The sequence below is a fragment of the Cyclopterus lumpus genome, chromosome 20, assembly GCF_009769545.1.
Source record: "Cyclopterus lumpus isolate fCycLum1 chromosome 20, fCycLum1.pri, whole genome shotgun sequence".
Taxonomy (NCBI): Eukaryota; Metazoa; Chordata; class Actinopteri; order Perciformes; family Cyclopteridae; genus Cyclopterus; species Cyclopterus lumpus.
Window position 1 is genome coordinate 20,008,239 of NC_046985.1, and position 18,267 is coordinate 20,026,505.

Below are 18,267 nucleotides of genomic sequence, written 5' to 3' on the forward strand. Positions count from 1 at the left end.
TGGGCTTATTTATCTTTCTATGAAAGGAAGTAGAACAGATAAATACATAATAACAGTAAGAGAAGAAAGGCAACAAGTGGCCGCTCAAAGCTCTGTCTGAACTGGCCTCATTGGTCCAGCTTCTTTCACAATGCATCCTGCCTCCTCCCCCCCCCTCTCTTCCTCATGGAAATCTGGATCATGGTACATGCCTACTACCAATTATTCATACATTTCTGTCATATTCATTGACTGTGTTGTAACTCTGTTCATCTGGTCACATGACATCTATTCATCTGTCCATCCGGGGAGAAGGATCCTCCTCTGTTGCTCTCCTGAAGGGTTCTTCCCTTTTTTCCCTGTGAAAGGGTTTTTTCTATTTTTTTGGGAGTTATTCCACTCACTGTTTTGGGTCAATATAATGTTCATAAACAGTCCAGCAGTCAAATATATGCGAGCAGTGGGAAGCATGAAATGACTTCTATCTCTGTCTGAACACACTTTTAGAAACAAGCGAGCTTCTGACTTTTGCTGTTATCACCAACACTTCAGTGGGAGACCTCACAAATGCTCTTTTGTCTGAATGGGAGCAAATCCCTGCAGCCAGGTGCCAACATCTGGCAGAAGGTTTTCCCCAAAGGGTCTGTAGCAGCATACAGTATTAATCCCTCAGGTTTTGGACTTAAAAGTTCAACACAACTGTATTTCCACACATACAGTAGGAACAGTCTTCACTGACCTTTGGTCCTGGTGGCCCAACCAATCCAGCAGTGCCTGGTAATCCTGGCTCCCCCTGGTTGGACGATAAACACACTGAGGCAAACTGGAGCAGCGGCCGCCAAATACAACAATATTACTATAAATATCTATGTAAACAAAACAAAGCTCCCTCAAACCAAAGCAAAGATAACAACACACACACACACACGCAGAAGAGCTAAATTAATTTGACGAATGTTAATTACAGCTCCTTTTTTAGAGCTGGATCTTACCATTGGTCCAGCTTCTCCAGGAAATCCTTGCTCACTTCTCTCGCCAGGAAGACCCTGTATGAAAATAAATAATGATATTTGGTTCTGATATGCACATATTTATATCTAGTCATTGTTTTTCTTTTTAAATTCTTTTAATTCATCAAGGGTATCCTTTACCGTTGCATATACACAAAAGGGGCCAAAAGTTGGGATATATAAACACTAAATTGATGAAAGAATGTGCGCAACTTTATGGAAACGTTAACCCATAAGTTTTCACATTGTGGATGTCATAAATTGCAGACGCATGGTGAGGAGGTGAATTGAAGCCTGAATGTAGAAATCAAGTGATAGGCTCACACATTTAATTTGACTTCATATCACATGCTACTTTATCACAAACATTCAAACCAGCAGGTTACATTAATTAATTAATTAATTGGGTCAGCTATCAAATCAAATCCCAAGGAGGCATACCCTGATGGTGGCGATTAGTTTGGCAACTTGCGAAGCAATCCCTTTGATGGCTATAAACATAAATATTGCATTATATATAACACAATGGTTCTGGCCCTGCTAGTGGACTACATGTATGGATTGTCCATTGACCATGTGGGCAGGTAGGGTGCGAGATATGAGGCGGACAATTCCAAGTTGATTTGCAACGTGGAAAAGGAAATTGCGCACTGGCGTTCCAGCAGGTGTTTTTATACATTTATAAAAGGTTTCATAAATCAGAATATTATTTGGCATGTGAACATGTCTAAATGTGTATGTGTGGCACCCTGGACATTTTAAGGGCTAACATTGTTGTCAGAATTGTTGTTTTATATTGTGTTAGTACCTTGCCCATGCCATCCTTATTTTATGGTTATTATAATTTAAAACGCTTTGTGTTCCAACTTAAAACTGACCTGTTTCACCCAAAGCAGCTGCAGGGCGATACTCATGTTCGCCAACAGGTGGCAGTAGCGGGTTTTGGCATGACTGGCGTGGTAATTCTTGTCTAAAGCAAGCAAGTTAGACCAGCGGCACACAGACAGTTAAGTTGGGACGCAGTTGTTAATAGACTGTCTTGGTGTGTTCACAGGCAATAAAAGCATCTGAAATACTGAATAGCAACTGTCATCCTTCAGTGTGTAACATAATTTGGCGAGCCAGCCAGGAGGACTGTATTGGAAAGAGAGATACAGTTCCTTCTTGAGAAACAAACCTAGAAAAACTGAGACCAGCACAAAGTAAAGATGGAGCAACTCCAGGACGATTGGGTTCTAGAGGACATGGAAGTTGGAAGTTTTGGGGACACAGTTTAGCACAACAGCAGTAAAAGAAAGGAAAATCAAGCAACTTCCAGCCCTCACAGCACCAGAAGTCACTCTGAGAAAAGATTTCCGGATCTGGGGTCAGATAGGGGAGGCCGGACAGAAGGACAAAGTATCTTTCACTAGCCTGACAAACCAAATCGAGTCTGGGCTCAAGAAGGGCTACTGAGAGACTGAAACCATAGAGGCTGTGATTAAAGCAGTAAGCCCTGGCCTTCACCTTCGAGATTTGCTGGAAGTCAAGCGAGACCTCACACTTCCAACACTAAGAATCATACTGAGAGGACATTACAGAGTGGACTCATCATCTGATATGCTCCATAGACTCATGAACATATTCCAAGACACTAAGAAATCTGCTCAGGGTTTTTTGTTCAGGGCAATAGAGCTCAGAGAGAAACTGCTCTGGAAGTCTGGTGACGAGGATGAAGGGGAACAGTTCAGCCCAGATTTAATCCAGCGTAAATTCCTGCGCTCATTAGAGACTGGTTTGCTTGATGAGGCAGTGAAGTTTCAGTTGAAACCTAACCTTAGCAACCCCAGAGTCACAGATGAGGTTCTGATAGAAAAGTTAACTGAGGCTGCCAGTCTTGAGCTAGAACGTCAAAACAAATTTCGGAGACACATTTCAGTTAAGCCACCAAGAGTAAATGAGATACACACAGAGCTGCAATCAAACACCAGTCAGTTGCTTCCGACTAGCGAAAGAGAAATACATGATGAAACACAGGCAAAAGGGTGTGTCAGTCTCCACAAACAAAAAACAAGGACAGGGTAAAGTACCTGATCCTGAAACTGTTAAGCTTATTGAAGGCCTCAAGGCTGATGTGCTCGAAATGAAGAAAATGTTCGATAGAACATTAGAAGCAACCAAGTCAAGGCCCAGTACAGATCCCTGGCCATCACCAGCACCAAGAATGGCTAGAGGATGCCAGATATGCAGAGAGGCTCACATCGGTGACACATGTAGACACTGCTATCGCTGTGGGCAGGAAGGCCATATTTCTCGTGGCTGTCGACGAAACGGATTCACGCAGGGAAAAGAGAGGGCTGCTGAGCCGGGACCCACAGTAGCCCACCCACTCTCTAGGCCCCAAGTAAATTCAGTTTCTCTGTAAAACCCCCCACATCTTCACAAAACCCACCAAATGATCACAAAGACACTCTCTATGCCACCCTCACAGCCAGACAGCAGCAAACCCCGAAGTGATACATCGACTGGCTATTCAATTCAATTCAGTTTATTTTGTATAGCCCAATGACACAAATTACAAATTTGCCTGAGAGGGCTTTACAATCTGTACACATACGACATCCCTGACCTTTGACCTCACATCGGATCAGGAAAAACTCCCTAAAAATAACCTTTCACAAGGAAAAAAGGGAAGAAACCTTCAGGAGAGCAACAGAGGAGGATCCCTCTCCCCGGATGGACAGAAGCAATATATGTCATGTCTACAGAATGAACAGCATTTACAAAGTTACATAAACACATTACATGAATATGACAATGTATGAATGGAACTCCAATCCATGAAACAGAAGGAGGTAGAGAGGAGGAGGGGCGGGGCGCATCAGCAGGGCCAACACGGGAGACCGGGTCACCAGCATCAGACACCTCCAGGTCCAATGGACCCTATCAGACGTGAAGTCACAACGACTCCGGGGAGGAAGCAGAGTTAATAAGGTGCAATGGAGAGATGTCAATTCATCCATAAGGAGAGAGAGAAGATGAGATAGGTGCTCAGTGTATCCTAAAACATCCACCAGCAGCCTATAAGCCTATAGCAGCATATCAAGGGGCTCGACCAGGGCAAACCTGATTCAGCCCTAACTATAAGCACTATTAAAGAGGAAAGTCTTAAGTCTATTCTTGAATGAGGTGACTGTGTCTGCCTCCTGGACTGAAAGTGGAAGCTGGTTCCATAAAAGAGGAGCTTGATAACTGAAGGCTCTGGCTCCCATCCTACTTTTTAGGACTCTAGGAACCACAAGTAGCCCCGCATTTAGTGAGCGCAGCTCTCTAGTGGGGCAATATGGTACTACAAGCTCCTTAAGATATGATGGTGCATCACCAATCAAGGCTTTGTAGGTGAGGAGAAGAATTTTAAATGTGATTCTTGATTTTACAGGTAGCCAGTGCAGAGCAGCTAATACAGGAGTCATGTGATCTCTTTTCTTAGTTTTTGTGAGTACACGAGCTGCAGCATTCTGGATCAACTGGAGGGATTTAAGAGACTTATTAGAGCAGCCTAATAATAAGGAGTTGCAGTAATCTAGTCTGGAAGTAACAAACGCGTGAACCAGCTTTTCTGCATCTTTTTGAGACAAGATGTGCCTGATTTTTGAAATGTTACGTAGATGAAAAAATGCAATCCTTGAGATTTGCTTAACGTGGGAGTTAAAGGACAAGTCTCGGTCAAAGATAACGCCTAGATTCTTTACAGTGGTGTTGGATGCCAGGGCAATGCCATCTACAGAAACCACATCACCAGATAATTGATCTCTGAGGTGTTCAGGGCCCAGTAAAATAACTTCAGTTTTGTCTGAGTTTAACATCAGGAAGTTGCAGGTCATCCATGTTTTTATGTCTTTAAGACATTCTTGAATTTTAGCGAGCTGGTTGGTCTCCTCTGGTTTGATCGATAGATATAATTGAGTATCGTCTGCATAGCAATGAAAGTTTATGCAGTGTTTCCTGATCATTTTGCCCAAAGAAAGCATATATAAGGTAAATAAAATTGGTCCAAGCACAGAACCTTGTGGAACTCCGTGATTAACGTTGGTGGTCATTGAGGCTTCATCGTTTACAAATACAAACTGAGATCGATCTGATAAATAGGATTTAAACCAACTTAGTGCGGTACCTGAAATGCCAATCGACTGATCCAGTCTCTGTAATAGGATGTCATGATCAATGGTGTCGAACGCAGCACTAAGGTCTAATAATACCAGTACGGAGATGAGTCCTTTATCTGATGCAATTAGGAGGTCATTTGTAATTTTCACCAGTGCTGTCTCTGTGCTGTGGTGTTTTCTAAATCCTGACTGAAACTCCTCAAATAAACTATTCTGATGTAGGAAGTCTCACAACTGATTTGCGACTACTTTCTCAAGGATCTTAGAGAGGAAGGGAAGGTTAGAGATCGGTCTGTAGTTAGCCAACACCTCTGGATTAAGAGTGGTCTTTTTCAGGAGAGGTTTAATTACAGCTACTTTGAAGGAATGTGGTACATGGCCTGTTAGCAAAGACACATTAACAATATCCAGCAGAGAGGTGCCAATTAAAGGCAACACGTCTTTAAGCTGCCTCGTTGGGATGGGGTCTAAGAGACAGGTAGACGGTTTAGAAGTAGAAACCGTTGAGGACAATTGGTCTAGGTTAATGGGAGAAAAGCTATCCAAATATACACCAGGGCATACAGCCGTTTCCAAGGCCACTCCTCTTGATGACAGATCGGCAGTAGTTGAGGGCAAGAGATCATCAATCTTGCCTCTAATAGTTCAAATCTTTTCATTGAAGAAGTTCATGAAGTCATTACTACTGAGGTCTATAGGAATACACGGCTCCACAGAGCTGTGACTCTCTGTCAGCCTGGCTACAGTGCTAAAGAGAACCCTGGGGTTGTTCTTATTTTTCTCTATTACTGATAAATAATATGTAGCTATGTACCCTCACAACGCCAAACTAAGCTCATTGGTCTCATCGGGAGAAGATGTATGGTCCAATGCCACCTCAACAATGTTCAAGTAGAGGCTCTGTGGGATACAGGAGCTCAGGCGAGTCTCATCAATAATGACTGGCGGAAACAACATCTTCCACACAGCACTGTCAGGCCACTTTCTGAGCTTTTGGGAGAAGAACCACTGGTAGCAGTAACTGCTAGTGCAAGACACCACATCACTGTCAGTTGGAAAGTTTCTCTCGCAAGAGGACATCAGGTTGAGTCAGGAGCAAGATGCTGTGATTGGTCGCTTCCTACAATACAAAACCAGAGATTATCTGCCAAAAGGGCGCACCCTCAAAACAGAACCATCTGATGTCAAAATCTTGCTGAGACAATGGAGAAAACTGCACATAAACGATGATGGAGTTCTTTACAGGAGAGCCAACAGCAGAGACCAGCTTCTCCTTCCCAAAGAGCACCATGACACTGTATTCAGAGAACTGCACAAAGAAATGGGACATTTAGGGGCTGAAAGAACTCTGGGGCTACTGGGGCTAATAAGAGATAGGTTCTACTGGCCCCGAATGCAAAATGATGTGGAGCACTTTGTAATGCATGCCTGCGAATGCCTGGAGAGAAAACGACCAAGTAAGATCACCAGAGCTCCACTGACGTCCATTACCAGTACCTACCTCTTTGAGCTTGTGTCTATAGACTTTCTACACCTTGAGACTTGCAAGCATGGCTATGAGTATATTCTAGTCGTCATGGACCACTCTACACGCTTTGCACAAGCATATGCAACAAAAAACAAGTCAGCAAAAAACGTGGTGGAAAAGGTTTTCAATGACTTTGCCCTCATCTTCGGCTTTCCCGCCAGAATCCACCATGACATGGGCAGGGAGTTCGAGAATCGCAAAAGGTCTGTGGTATGCGTGGCTCTCATTCTACCCCATACCATCCACAGGGAAACGGACAGGTGGAGCGTTTCAATAGAACTCTCTTGTCCATGCTGAGGACGCTGACTGACATTGAAAAAACGGATTGGAAGAACTCACTAGCAAAAGTAGTTCACACCTACAACTGCACTAGGAGCGAGGCTTCTGGGTTTTCTCCCTACTATCTGATGTTCGGCTGCACTCCTCGACTCCCTGTAGATATCTTGTTCAACTTACCAATACAGGAGCAACAAATAAGCTATGAGGAGTATGTGGAAAAATGGCAATCCCAAATGAAAGAGGCTTATGAGATTGCTTCAACAACAGCTCAGAAAGAAGCCTTGAGGGGCAAAAGATACTACGACAAAAAGAGCTACGGAGCTCAACTTCACCCGGGCAACAGAGTCCTGATCCGCAATCTCAAAGAAAGAGGCAGTGTATGTGGTGGTGAGTCAAAAGAGCCCTAACATTCCTGTTTGTTTACATTACATTACATGTCATTTGTTTTTGAGGTCAAACCAGAAAAAGGAGGCAAAAGCCGTACATTGCACAGAAATCTGTTGCTTCCATGTGACAGCCTGCCGCTGGAAAACCCAGGAAGAAAAGAGCAAGACAAAAGAAAGAGAAGCATGAGACAAGACAGAGGAAAAACCCAACAACAGCTACTACAACCTCAGGACTCGGACTTGGAGAGTGAGGATGAAGGTGAACTGGTGTGGATGTTTTCACACCGAGGCAACCTTGACAGCAGGGTTAGAACTCCTGACGCTGAGACCTGTGAACAACAGGTGTGGGAACGTCAAGTAACATACTGTGAACCAGATCTACATGATGTGGGAACTGAGGAAGAACAGGAGCTGCAGACCACACAGGATCATCACAACCCACAAGAACAACAGAGTGAGCAAACAGAAGACCAACACAAACAAGGAGACAGAGACTCTGACACAGAACAAGGGTCATCATCTCTGGCACTGAATAATCACCATCAGAGAGACCGGAGACAGCCAACGAGGTTGATGTATGATGCACTGGGACAACCTACTGTCAGACAAGTTAGTATGGACCATATCGAGGTTTACAACCCAGCACTTTGCATTCAGAGACTTTGGAGACCTTGGGCATCCACAGAGGTACAGACAGTCTGCTAGAGACTATAAAGAACTGAGAGACGTTAAGGACAATTAAGACTCTAAAGATGAAAAATAAAAAAGTTTAGTTACTGAACAGCTACTTAAAGAACATGCTTTAGTGTCACAAATTGAAATTGGAGTGTGACAAACACATGCTATGGTGTCTCAATGTGTAAAAAAGGGAAGAGTGGTAACAGACTAAAGTGTTGGCTGATTATTGAGTCTAAGTACAGTAGATAATTCATCCTTGTGGGGCGAACAGGTTTATGGATCTTGAAGGTGAAATAACGGTTACTCTCCACAAGACTTGGTATTGTGTATCAATTGAGCAGTACTAACTTTTACTATGGGTTTAGATGTATGTAACCTAATAACCGTGCCGGTTATTCAAGTACAGACACCGTCAGTACAGTAATAAGTGTTTATAGAGTTATGAAGAAAAAAACAACAAAAAAACTGCATTTTATTTTTCTTCTTCTTATTAAGTAGGGGAGGGTGTGGCACCCTGGACATTTTAAGGGCTAACATTGTTGTCAGAATTGTTGTTTTATATTGTGTTAGTACCTTGCCCATGCCATCCTTATTTTATGGTTATTATCATTTAAAAAGCTTTGTGTTCCAACTTAAAACTGACCTGTTTCACCCAAAGCAGCTGCAGGGCGATACTCATGTTCGCCAACAGGTGGCAGTAACGGGTTTTGGCATGACTGGCGTGGTAATTCTTGTCTAAAGCAAGCAAGTTAGACCAGCGGCACACAGACAGTTAAGTTGGGACGCAGTTGTTAATAGACTGTCTTGGTATTCACAGGCAATAAAAGCATCTGAAATACTGAATAGCAACTGTCATCCTTCAGTGTGTAACATATGCACGCAAACATTTAGTGTGAATCCTACACAGTTTTGCAAATAAGACTAAAACCTATCACCGCAAACTCCAAATATTATCCATGTTAGAAAAAATCTGTGAAGAACCACTCCAGGATCACTTGGCAGACGGAGTTTGATGTCAGTGAAGCCTTGTCCTCAGGTACCAACAGGAACAGAAATCCCTTCATCATTGGAACAAGATCCTCATGTCCTCCCTCCAGGACCTGGGTATCTCAGGCACCGCGCTCTCACTCTTCTCATCCTACCTCACCGACCGCTCTTACCGGGTAACCTGGAGAGGATCTGTGTCTGAGCCTTGTCCTCTGACTACTGGGGTCCCTCAGGGCTCAGTCCTGGGTCCTCTTCTCTTCTCTCTGTACACCAACTCTCTCAGCTCTGTCATTCGCTCGCATGGCTTCTCCTACCACAGCTATGCTGACGACACCCAACTGATCCTCTCGTTTCCCCAATCTGAAACACAGGTAGCAGCACGAATCTCTGCCTGTCTGACCGACATCTCTCAGTGGATGTCTGACCGATATCTCTCAGTGGATGTCTGACTGACATCTATCAGTGGATGTCCCCTCACCACCTGAAAATTAACCCGGACAAGACTGAACTTCTCCTCCTTCCAGGAAAAGGCTCTCCCACCCACGACCTGACTATTAACTTCAACAACTTAGTGTTAGCCCCGACTCCGACTGCCAGGAACCTCGGTGTGACACTCGACAGTCAACTCTCCCTGACTGCCAACATTACCGCAACAACACACTCCTGTAGGTACATGCTCAGAAGGCGGCACAGGCTCTGGTCCAGGCTCTGGTCCTAGACTACTGTAACTCCCTCCTGGCAGGTGTACCTGCTAAGGCCATCCTACCTCTGCAGCTCATCCAGAATGCAGCAGCTCGACTGGTCTTCAACCTAAATTTAGCCACACTACTCCGCTCCCTTCATCCGCCCGCATCCGCTTCAAAACATTGGTGCTTGCGTACCGTGCTGTGAACAGATCGGGTCCAGTCTACACCTAGGACATGGTCTAACCTTACACCTAGGATATGGTCTAACCTTACACCTAGGATATGGTCTAACCTTACACCCAGGACATGGTCTAACCTTACACCTAAGATATGGTCTAACCTTACACCTAAGATATGGTCTAACCTTACACCTAAGATATGGTCTGACCTTACACCTAAGATATGGTCTAACCTTACACCTAAGATATGGTCTAACCTTACACCTAAGATATGGTCTGACCTTACACCTAAGATATGGTCTAACCTTACACCTAAGACATGGTCTAACATTACACCGAGGATATGGTCTAACCTTACACCCAGGACATGGTCTAACCTTACACCTAAGATATGGTCTAACCTTATCGACCTACCAATCGACTTGTGACTCTGTCTCTGTGAGCTAATCACTCGACAAATACAAGACTGTTTGATGTCCTCATTGGTGGAATGAGCTCCCCACAGACATCAGGACAGCAGAAAGTCTCTACACCTTCCGTCGCAAACTAAACACACATCTTTTCGAACTATACCTATAATAATATAATAACCGATTAGCACTTCTGTGGCACTTGAATGGCACTTACTTATGGTATTTTTGTAGTTTGGCTTTATTGAAGAAATGTTACTCTCTTGATTCTTGTTGTTCTGAGTTGTACTCATGGTTTAATGTGTATGTTGGAGTAAGAGTCTTAATGTTGTACACATGACATCTATTGCTTCTGACCATCCGGGGAGAGGGATCCTCCTCTGTTGCTCTCCAGAAGGTTTCTTCCCTTTTTTCCCTGTGAAAGGGTTTTTCTGGGTGTTTTTGGGGAGTTTTTCCTGATCCGATGTGATGTCAAAGGTCAGGGATGTTGTATGTGTACAGATTGTAAAGCTCTCTAAGAATCTTTGTGATTTTGGGCTATACAAAAAAACTGAATTGAAAAAATGTGGTGACACATTGCAATGTGTCAATATTTCTCAGTTTCAGTTTGAACCATTATTCTATTAAAAGGAGTCTCACCTTGGTTCCTGGGGGTCCTGGTTGTCCTGATAAGCCTGGTTCCCCATGGTCTCCCTGGGCAGTATCAGCAGAATCAGGTAATATCAGTACTGGGAGTAGTAGGAATAGCCACAACACTGCTTCTTTAAAGACTTACCGTGATGCCTTTTAGACCAGGCTCCCCTCTTAGTCCTGCTAAGCCACCTTCACCCTGCACAGCCAAGGCAAAACAGTAGGTAAGAGCATGCAATTAAATCAATAAAGTTAATGAACCCTATCAAATATTTTAAAATGATATAATCCATAACCTCTCCATTACCAAAGGTCAAGGAAAGTTTGATGACCACAAGTAGTGAACTTTAAATAGGGCAAAACCTGGAGATGCTGTAACGACCTCAGCAATATTTGGGATTAGCAACCCACCGATACATATTAAGGGTGGCATGGATCGGATTAGCACAAGATAAAAAAGGGAGTAAATTAACTTTTGGAGATGCCCATTCACAGATTGTTTTGCCACTAATACCTATTGCCGATGGATGATAATTCATATCGGCCAATACAGATGTTTTTTTCGTTTGTTTTTATAAAAAACATGAAGCCGGATAGTGTCGGCATATCAAGAGACAGAGACAAATTGTTGGATAATGCATCTTAAAGAAAGCATATAGAGAATATAAAGAGAATATAAGAGAATAAGACAGGGCCAAGGAACTCAACAGGGTCAGAGCAGCAAAATCAGACACGTTGTCCATCATGAAATGCAGTAAAATTCAAGTAGAAATTGGGACCTGTTGTAATGCAACCTATTTTTTACCTTCATCCCTGGTAATCCATGAGGGCCGGATTCCCCAGGTTTCCCATCATTACCCTGGTGAGAGTTACAACATAAGCTAATTCTAACATGTACATACAACTTGTATCCTAAAGACTGTTGACAGCATTATGACATGATGAAAAAGTGATGAAAAGAAAAGCACTTACAGGCTTACCGTCAGGTCCCGGTAGTCCATCCCTCCCTTTCTCCCCTCTGAAACCCTGAGACAGAAATTACAAAGGCTTTGATGTATGCATTTTATTTTCGCCTTGCAATGATGTCTGTTGGTCTCTCCAACGTTTTGTTCCAGAGGAAGATTATCTTAAAAACTATTGGATGCCTTGCCATGATGGTACATCATATTAACTTTTGTGATTCCCAGACTTGTCCTTTTAGTGCCAAAACTCCAGGAGCCTTCTCCGGAGGTGCAACGGCGAGAAGCACTGGGCGGTTAAGAGGAACTCGCATGCCACCTGAGCATTGCTTTGTTGGAGTTTTTTGCCAGGAAATCATACTATTCAACTGTGAGCAAGGAACTCTCTTACTGTTGCTGCACTCTCTCTGGCTCCACCCCAGGATCCATACAGGTGATGTCCATTGCCTGTGGATGAGCCACCAGCTGAGGGCAATTGGCTGATTGGAGCTGCTGGGGTATAAGAAGGTTGGGAAGCCAGCCAGATGACCCCGTGGGCCCAGTGAGCAGCATCAGAGACGGCTACGTCCTTTGTGGCCGGCAGAGTGCTGTCGTCGAACATTCCATACTATTGTAACTGTTTTCTGAGTATCGTCGCTTCCTCACTTTGAGGAAGTAGTCCTTATTTTACCTTTGATTGATTAAACACTCCTCCTATGAATCGCCACCTTAACGTGGTGGAGGAGTTTGAGTGGCTCAGTGATCCTGGGAGCTATGTTGTCCGGGGCATCAGCCCCTGGTAGGGTCTCCCAAGGCAAACAGGTCTCAGGGGAGAGCCCAGACTAAGAGCGGTTCAATAAACCCTGATGAATAGCAGCCCACGGACTGAAGCTACCTTGCCCGGACAAGGGAAACCGGGGCACCCTCCCGGAGCCAGACCCAGGAGGGGAGCTCGTCGGCGAGCGTCTGGTGGCCGGGCTTTCGCTCATGGGGCCCGGTCGGGCTCAGCCCGAAAAAACAGCATGGAGCAGCAGTCACCCTGTGGACCCACCACCCGCAGGGAGAATTATCGGGGTCGGGTGCTATGTAGACCGGGCGGCGGGCCAGGCAGGAGACCTGGGCGGGCCGATCGCTGGCGGCATAGACTAGCTCTAGGGACGTTGAATGTCACCTCACTAGCGGGGAAAGAGCCGGAGGTGGAGCGGTACCAGCTAGATATAGTTGGACTCACCTCCACGCACAGCATGGGCTCTGGAACCAAGCTCCTGGAGAAGGGTTGGACTTTGTCCTTTTCTGGAGTTGCCCAGGGTGAGAGGCACCGGGCGGGAGTGGGGATACTCACGAGCCCCCGGCTAAGCGCCGCTGTGTTGGAGTTTTCCCCGGGGAACGAGAGGGTCGCCTCCCTGCGCCTATGGGTTGCGGGGAGTAAGGCTCTGACTGTTGTTTGTGCTTATGCACCGAACAGCATTTCGGAGTATCCGGCCTTCTTGGAGTCGGTGGGAGGGGTCCTGGAAAGGGCACCGCCTGCCGACTCCATAGTTCTCCTGGGAGGCTTCAACGCTCACGTGGGCAATGACAGAGAAACCTGGCGGGGCGTGATTGGGAGGAACGGCTTGCCCGATCTGAACCCGAATGGTGTTTTGTTGTTGGACTTCTGTGCTAGTAATCGTATCATCTGATCTGCGGCCGTATGTCTTGGACACTCGGGTGAAGAGAGGAGCAGAGCTGTCAACTGATCACCACCTGGTGGTGAGTTGGATCAGATGGCGGGGGAGTCGGCTAGAAAGACCTGGCAAGCCCAAACGTGTAGTGAGGGTGAACTGGGAACGTCTGGCAGAGGATCCTGTCCGGGAGGTCTTCAACTCCCACCTCCGGAAGAACTTCTCACAAATCCCGAGGGAGGCTGGGGACATGGAATCCGAGTGAACCTTGTTCAAAGCCTCTATTGTGGACGCGGCTGCTCGGGGCTGTGGCCGGAAGGTCATCGGTGCCTGTCGTGGCGGCAACCCGAGAACCCGGTGGTGGACACCGGGGATGAGGGAAGCCGTCAAACTGAAGAAGGACGCCTTCGGGCCTGGCTGGCCCAGGGGTCTCCTGAAGCAGCTGACGGATACCGGCGGTCGCGGAAGCTAAAACTCGGGCATGGGAGGAGTTCGGGGAGGCCATGGAGAAGGACTTTCGGTTGGCCTCAAGGAAGTTCTGGCAAACCATCCGACGGCTCAGGAAGGGAAAGCAGGGTCTACCCAGGCTGTTCTCAGCAGGGGGGGGGGGAACTGCTGACCCGGACTGGGGACATCGTCGGGCGGTGGAAAGAGCACTTTGAGGAACTCCTAAACCCAGCCAACATGTCCCTCGGAGAGGGGGCAGTGCCAGAAGACTTTGGGGGTGGTTTCACCCATATCCCTGGCAGAGGTTGCTAAGGTAGTCAAAAAGCTCCTTGGTGGCAAGGCGCCAGGGGTGGATGAGATCTGCCCTGAGATGCTGAAAGCGCTGGACATTGTTGGGCTGTCTTGGTTGACATGCCTTTTCAGTGTCGCATGGGGGTCGGGAACAGTGCCCATGGACTGGCAGACCGGGGTGGTGGTTAACCATCTTCAAGAAGGGGGACCGGAGAGTGTGCTCGAACTATCGTGGTATCACACTGCTCAGCCTCCCGGGTAAAGCTTATGCCAGGGTGCTGGAGAGGAGGCTCCGACAGCATTTGTCGAACCTCGGATTCAAGACGAACAGTGCGGATTCCGTCCCGGTCGTGGAACAGTGGACCAGCTCTTTACCCTCGCAAGATTACTGGAGGGGTCCTGGGAGTTTGCCCAACCAGTTTATATGTGCTTTGTAGACCTGGAGAAGGCTTTCGACCGGGTCCCTCTGGGTTTTTTGTGGGGGGTGCTGCGGGAGTATGGGGTGCCGGACCTGTTGGCACGGGCCATCCGGTCTCTGTACGCCTCCAGTAGGAGCTGTGGTCGTCTCCTCGGTAGTAAGTCAGACACGTTCCCAGTGGGTGTTGGCCTCCGCCAGGGCTGCCCTTTATCACCGGTCCTGTTCGTGACCTTCATGGACAGGATATCTAGGCGCAGCCAGGGTGCGGAGAGGATCCGGTTCGGGAGTCTCGGGATCGCCTCTCTGCTGTTCGCGGATGATGTGGTCCTGTTTGCCTCCTCGGACTGTGACCTCCAGCATTAACTGGGGCGTTTTGCAGCCGAGTGCGAAGCGGCAGGCCACGGTCTGAGGCCATGGTGCTCTGCCGGAAACCGGCGGATTGCTCCCTCCAGGTGGGGGCAAACTGCCTACCCCAAGCGAAGGAGTTCAAGTATCTCGGGGTCTTGTTCACGAGTGAGGGTAAGGTGGAGCGGGAGATCGACAGGCGGATCGGTGCGGCTGCAGCAGTAAAACAGGCGCTGTACCGGTCCGTCTTGGTGAAGAGGGAGCTGAGCCGGAAGGCAAAGCTCTCCATTTACTGGTCGGTCTACATTCCAACCCTCACCTATGGTCACGAACTCTAAGTCGTGACCGAAAGAACGAGATCTCGGATACAAGCCGCCGAAATGAGCTTGCCGGGCTTAGCCTTAGAGATAGGGTAAGGAGCTTGGACATCAGGGGGGAGCTTGGAGTCGAGTCGCTGCTCCTTCGTGTCGAAAGGAGTCAGCTGAGGTGGTTCGGGTTACTAGTCAGGATGCCTCCTGGACGCCTCCCATTAGAGGTTTTCCGGGCACGTCCAACTGGTAGGAGGCCCCGGGAAAGACCGAGGACACGCTGGAGGGATTATATCTCCCGGCTGGCCTTGGAACGCCTCGGGATCCCCCAGAATGAGCTGGAAAGTGTTGCGGGTGAGAGGGAAGCCTGGGTCGGCCTGCTGAACCTGCTGCCACCGCGACCCGACCCCGGATAAGCGGCTGATAATGGATGGATGGATGGATGGATGATTAAACACCTTCTTTGTTTATCCCTTGTTGCGCTACATTCATTGTTGTTTCCCACCTCCCCTAGACCACAGTCGGGGAACGTAACACTTTTCAACAACTCAGAAAGGGATAACCATGTATAACCAAAGTCAAACACAAAAGTTGCGGTCTGGAAAAATATTTTTGGTATAATCTACCATTTCCGTTTTTTAATTTCGAATTTGCCTGTTGCGGACTCTCCACCCTTTCCATATATATGTTAGTATCTTCACCACTGGGTGATAATAAGCTCCAATATAATGATAGTGTTGACTCCAATAGGAGCAAATGTATTATTGCAACAAAACAAGGAAAGGAAAGAGACGAGTCCTCTAAGTCTTATAAGATGAAGTGATGTGTGCATGAGTGTGTTACCATGGGCCCGGGCAGGCCACGCTGCCCTTGTGGTCCAACTACGCAGTTGCAGTCTTCTTCCTCCACCGTCGCTGTTCGATTCAGAGGACACTGAGGAAACACAAACATAGATAACACAACATGAGCACATCAACAGTATGACTTATGAAAGTTGCCAGTCATTTCTACGATGCAGTCATTTCAATTTCGTCAGGTGTGATATTACTTACAATGTCACTAATTTGCACCACATCAGTGAAAACTTTCAGAAACTGTACTTACCCTTTCATCATTCTGTGTCGCATGAGAGAGAGGACAAGAGAAAAACATAATGGTTCATTCTCATCATTGTGGCCTCTTATGTGTAGCTATATACAGAAGTACAAAATGTGACTTTCAGTGGAGATTACAGTAGATACTTACACATTCTCACTCCCAACTCCTCCAATACTGACTCTTGGTCAATGGCCCTACTATGACGCTCTAGGTACCCCTCAGCGTCAGTTTTAAACGGGGACAGCAGGTCAGTTGCCACTCATTACAAAATAATACGTCTGTCTTCTCAGGAAGTTAGGTTAAGGCAAAGAAAACAAATTCTGGAAAAGTGGGTGAGTTACTTGACCGGCTAATAATGATGCGAGTTGGTTTAAAGCCCAGTGTGTTGCACACATATGCTGAAAGCTGCCGCAGAGGGCCATACGTTGATATTTAATGAGTTGGGAGCAAGACTGTGTTGTAGATACAGCAGACAGTGGAGCTCTTACCACAGAGTGAATCTCACATGCTGTTTCTCTCTCACTCTGATGAGGATCACAGTAAAGACGCAGCTTCTGAATCTCCACCTGAATAAAAAGGTAAAACGTAAGAGATTATTAATGAAATCACTACATCTGTGCCAAAACCCCCAAAAGTAGGACTTTAAAAAAAAATTGAAAGATAACAAAGAGTAGATAAATCAAGTTTTCATTTATTATTTTTGATGGTAAAGGTCAGTTATACAGTTTTTTTATTTCTTTGATAATTTACAATTTTTTGACTCGCAGGACTCTATATGTGCCATTTCCTTGTTGTGGCAAATATGTAATGTTAACATTGAAGAATAAAGGGGAACAAGGATATTAAAATAGTCAAAGATATCACTATATGGAAGGAAGAGGACATATGCTGGAATATTTAATTCTTATTAATATCATTTTTTAACTGTCCTTATTTAATTACGGCCTGTTTTAGATGTTGCTTCATGCTACCATTTAAGCACATATTTGCTATTTATAATTATATTCCATTATCCGAACCGCTTATCTTTTTTAGGTTTGCGGGGCGCTGGAGCCGATCCCAGGTGACATTGGAAGAATCCCGCTTAGTTTGGCGAGATAGTCTTGAAACATATAAAAAGGCTCTCCGTAATGCCAGAGCAGCCTATTACTCATCAGTAATAGAGAAAAATAAGAACAACCCCAGGGTTCTCTTTAGCACTGTAGCCAGGCTGAGTCACAGCTCTGTGGAGCCGTGTATTCCTATAGACCTCAGTAGTAATGACTTCATGAACTTCTTCAATGAAAAGATTTGAACTATTAGAGGCAAGATTGATGATCTCTTGCCCTCAACTACTGCCGATCTGTCATCAAGAGGAGTGGCCTTGGAAACGGCTGTATGCCCTGGTGTATATTTGGATAGCTTTTCTCCCATTAACCTAGACCAATTGTCCTCAATGGTTTCTACTTCTAAACCGTCTACCTGTCTCTTAGACCACATCCCAACGAGGCTGCTTAAAGACGTGTTGCCTTTAATTGGCACCTCTCTGCTGGATATTGTTAATGTGTCTTTGCTAACAGGGCATGTACCACATTCCTTCAAAGTAGCTGTAATTAAACCTCTCCTGAAGAAGACCACTCTTAATCCAGAGGTGTTGGCTAACTACAGACCAATCTCTAACCTTCCCTTCCTCTCTAAGATCCTTGAGAAAGTAGTCGCAAATCAGTTGTGTGACTTTCTACATCAGAATAGTTTATTTGAGGAGTTTCAGTCAGGATTTAGAAAACACCACAGAGACAGCACTGGTGAAGATTACAAATGACCTCCTAATTGTATCAGATAAAGGACTCATCTCTGTACTGGTCTTTTTAGACCTTAGTGCTGA

The 18,267-nt window shown here is 45.9% G+C and overlaps 1 protein-coding gene across 1 annotated transcript in view; it reads right to left on the reverse strand.

The window, feature by feature from the left end:
- The window catches only part of si:dkey-225n22.4 (collagen alpha-1(XXI) chain), a 79,409-nt gene that overhangs the window by 43,952 nt on the left and 17,190 nt on the right, over positions 1-18,267 (reverse strand). Inside the window, exons 10-18 of the mRNA XM_034559929.1 lie at positions 16,892-16,969; positions 16,410-16,421; positions 16,149-16,238; positions 11,870-11,923; positions 11,703-11,756; positions 11,043-11,096; positions 10,907-10,960; positions 972-1,025; positions 719-772 (exon numbers count right to left, since the gene is read on the reverse strand). Coding sequence (XP_034415820.1) covers positions 719-772; positions 972-1,025; positions 10,907-10,960; positions 11,043-11,096; positions 11,703-11,756; positions 11,870-11,923; positions 16,149-16,238; positions 16,410-16,421; positions 16,892-16,969 — 504 coding nt within the window. The remainder of the gene's footprint in view (positions 1-718; positions 773-971; positions 1,026-10,906; positions 10,961-11,042; positions 11,097-11,702; positions 11,757-11,869; positions 11,924-16,148; positions 16,239-16,409; positions 16,422-16,891; positions 16,970-18,267) is intronic.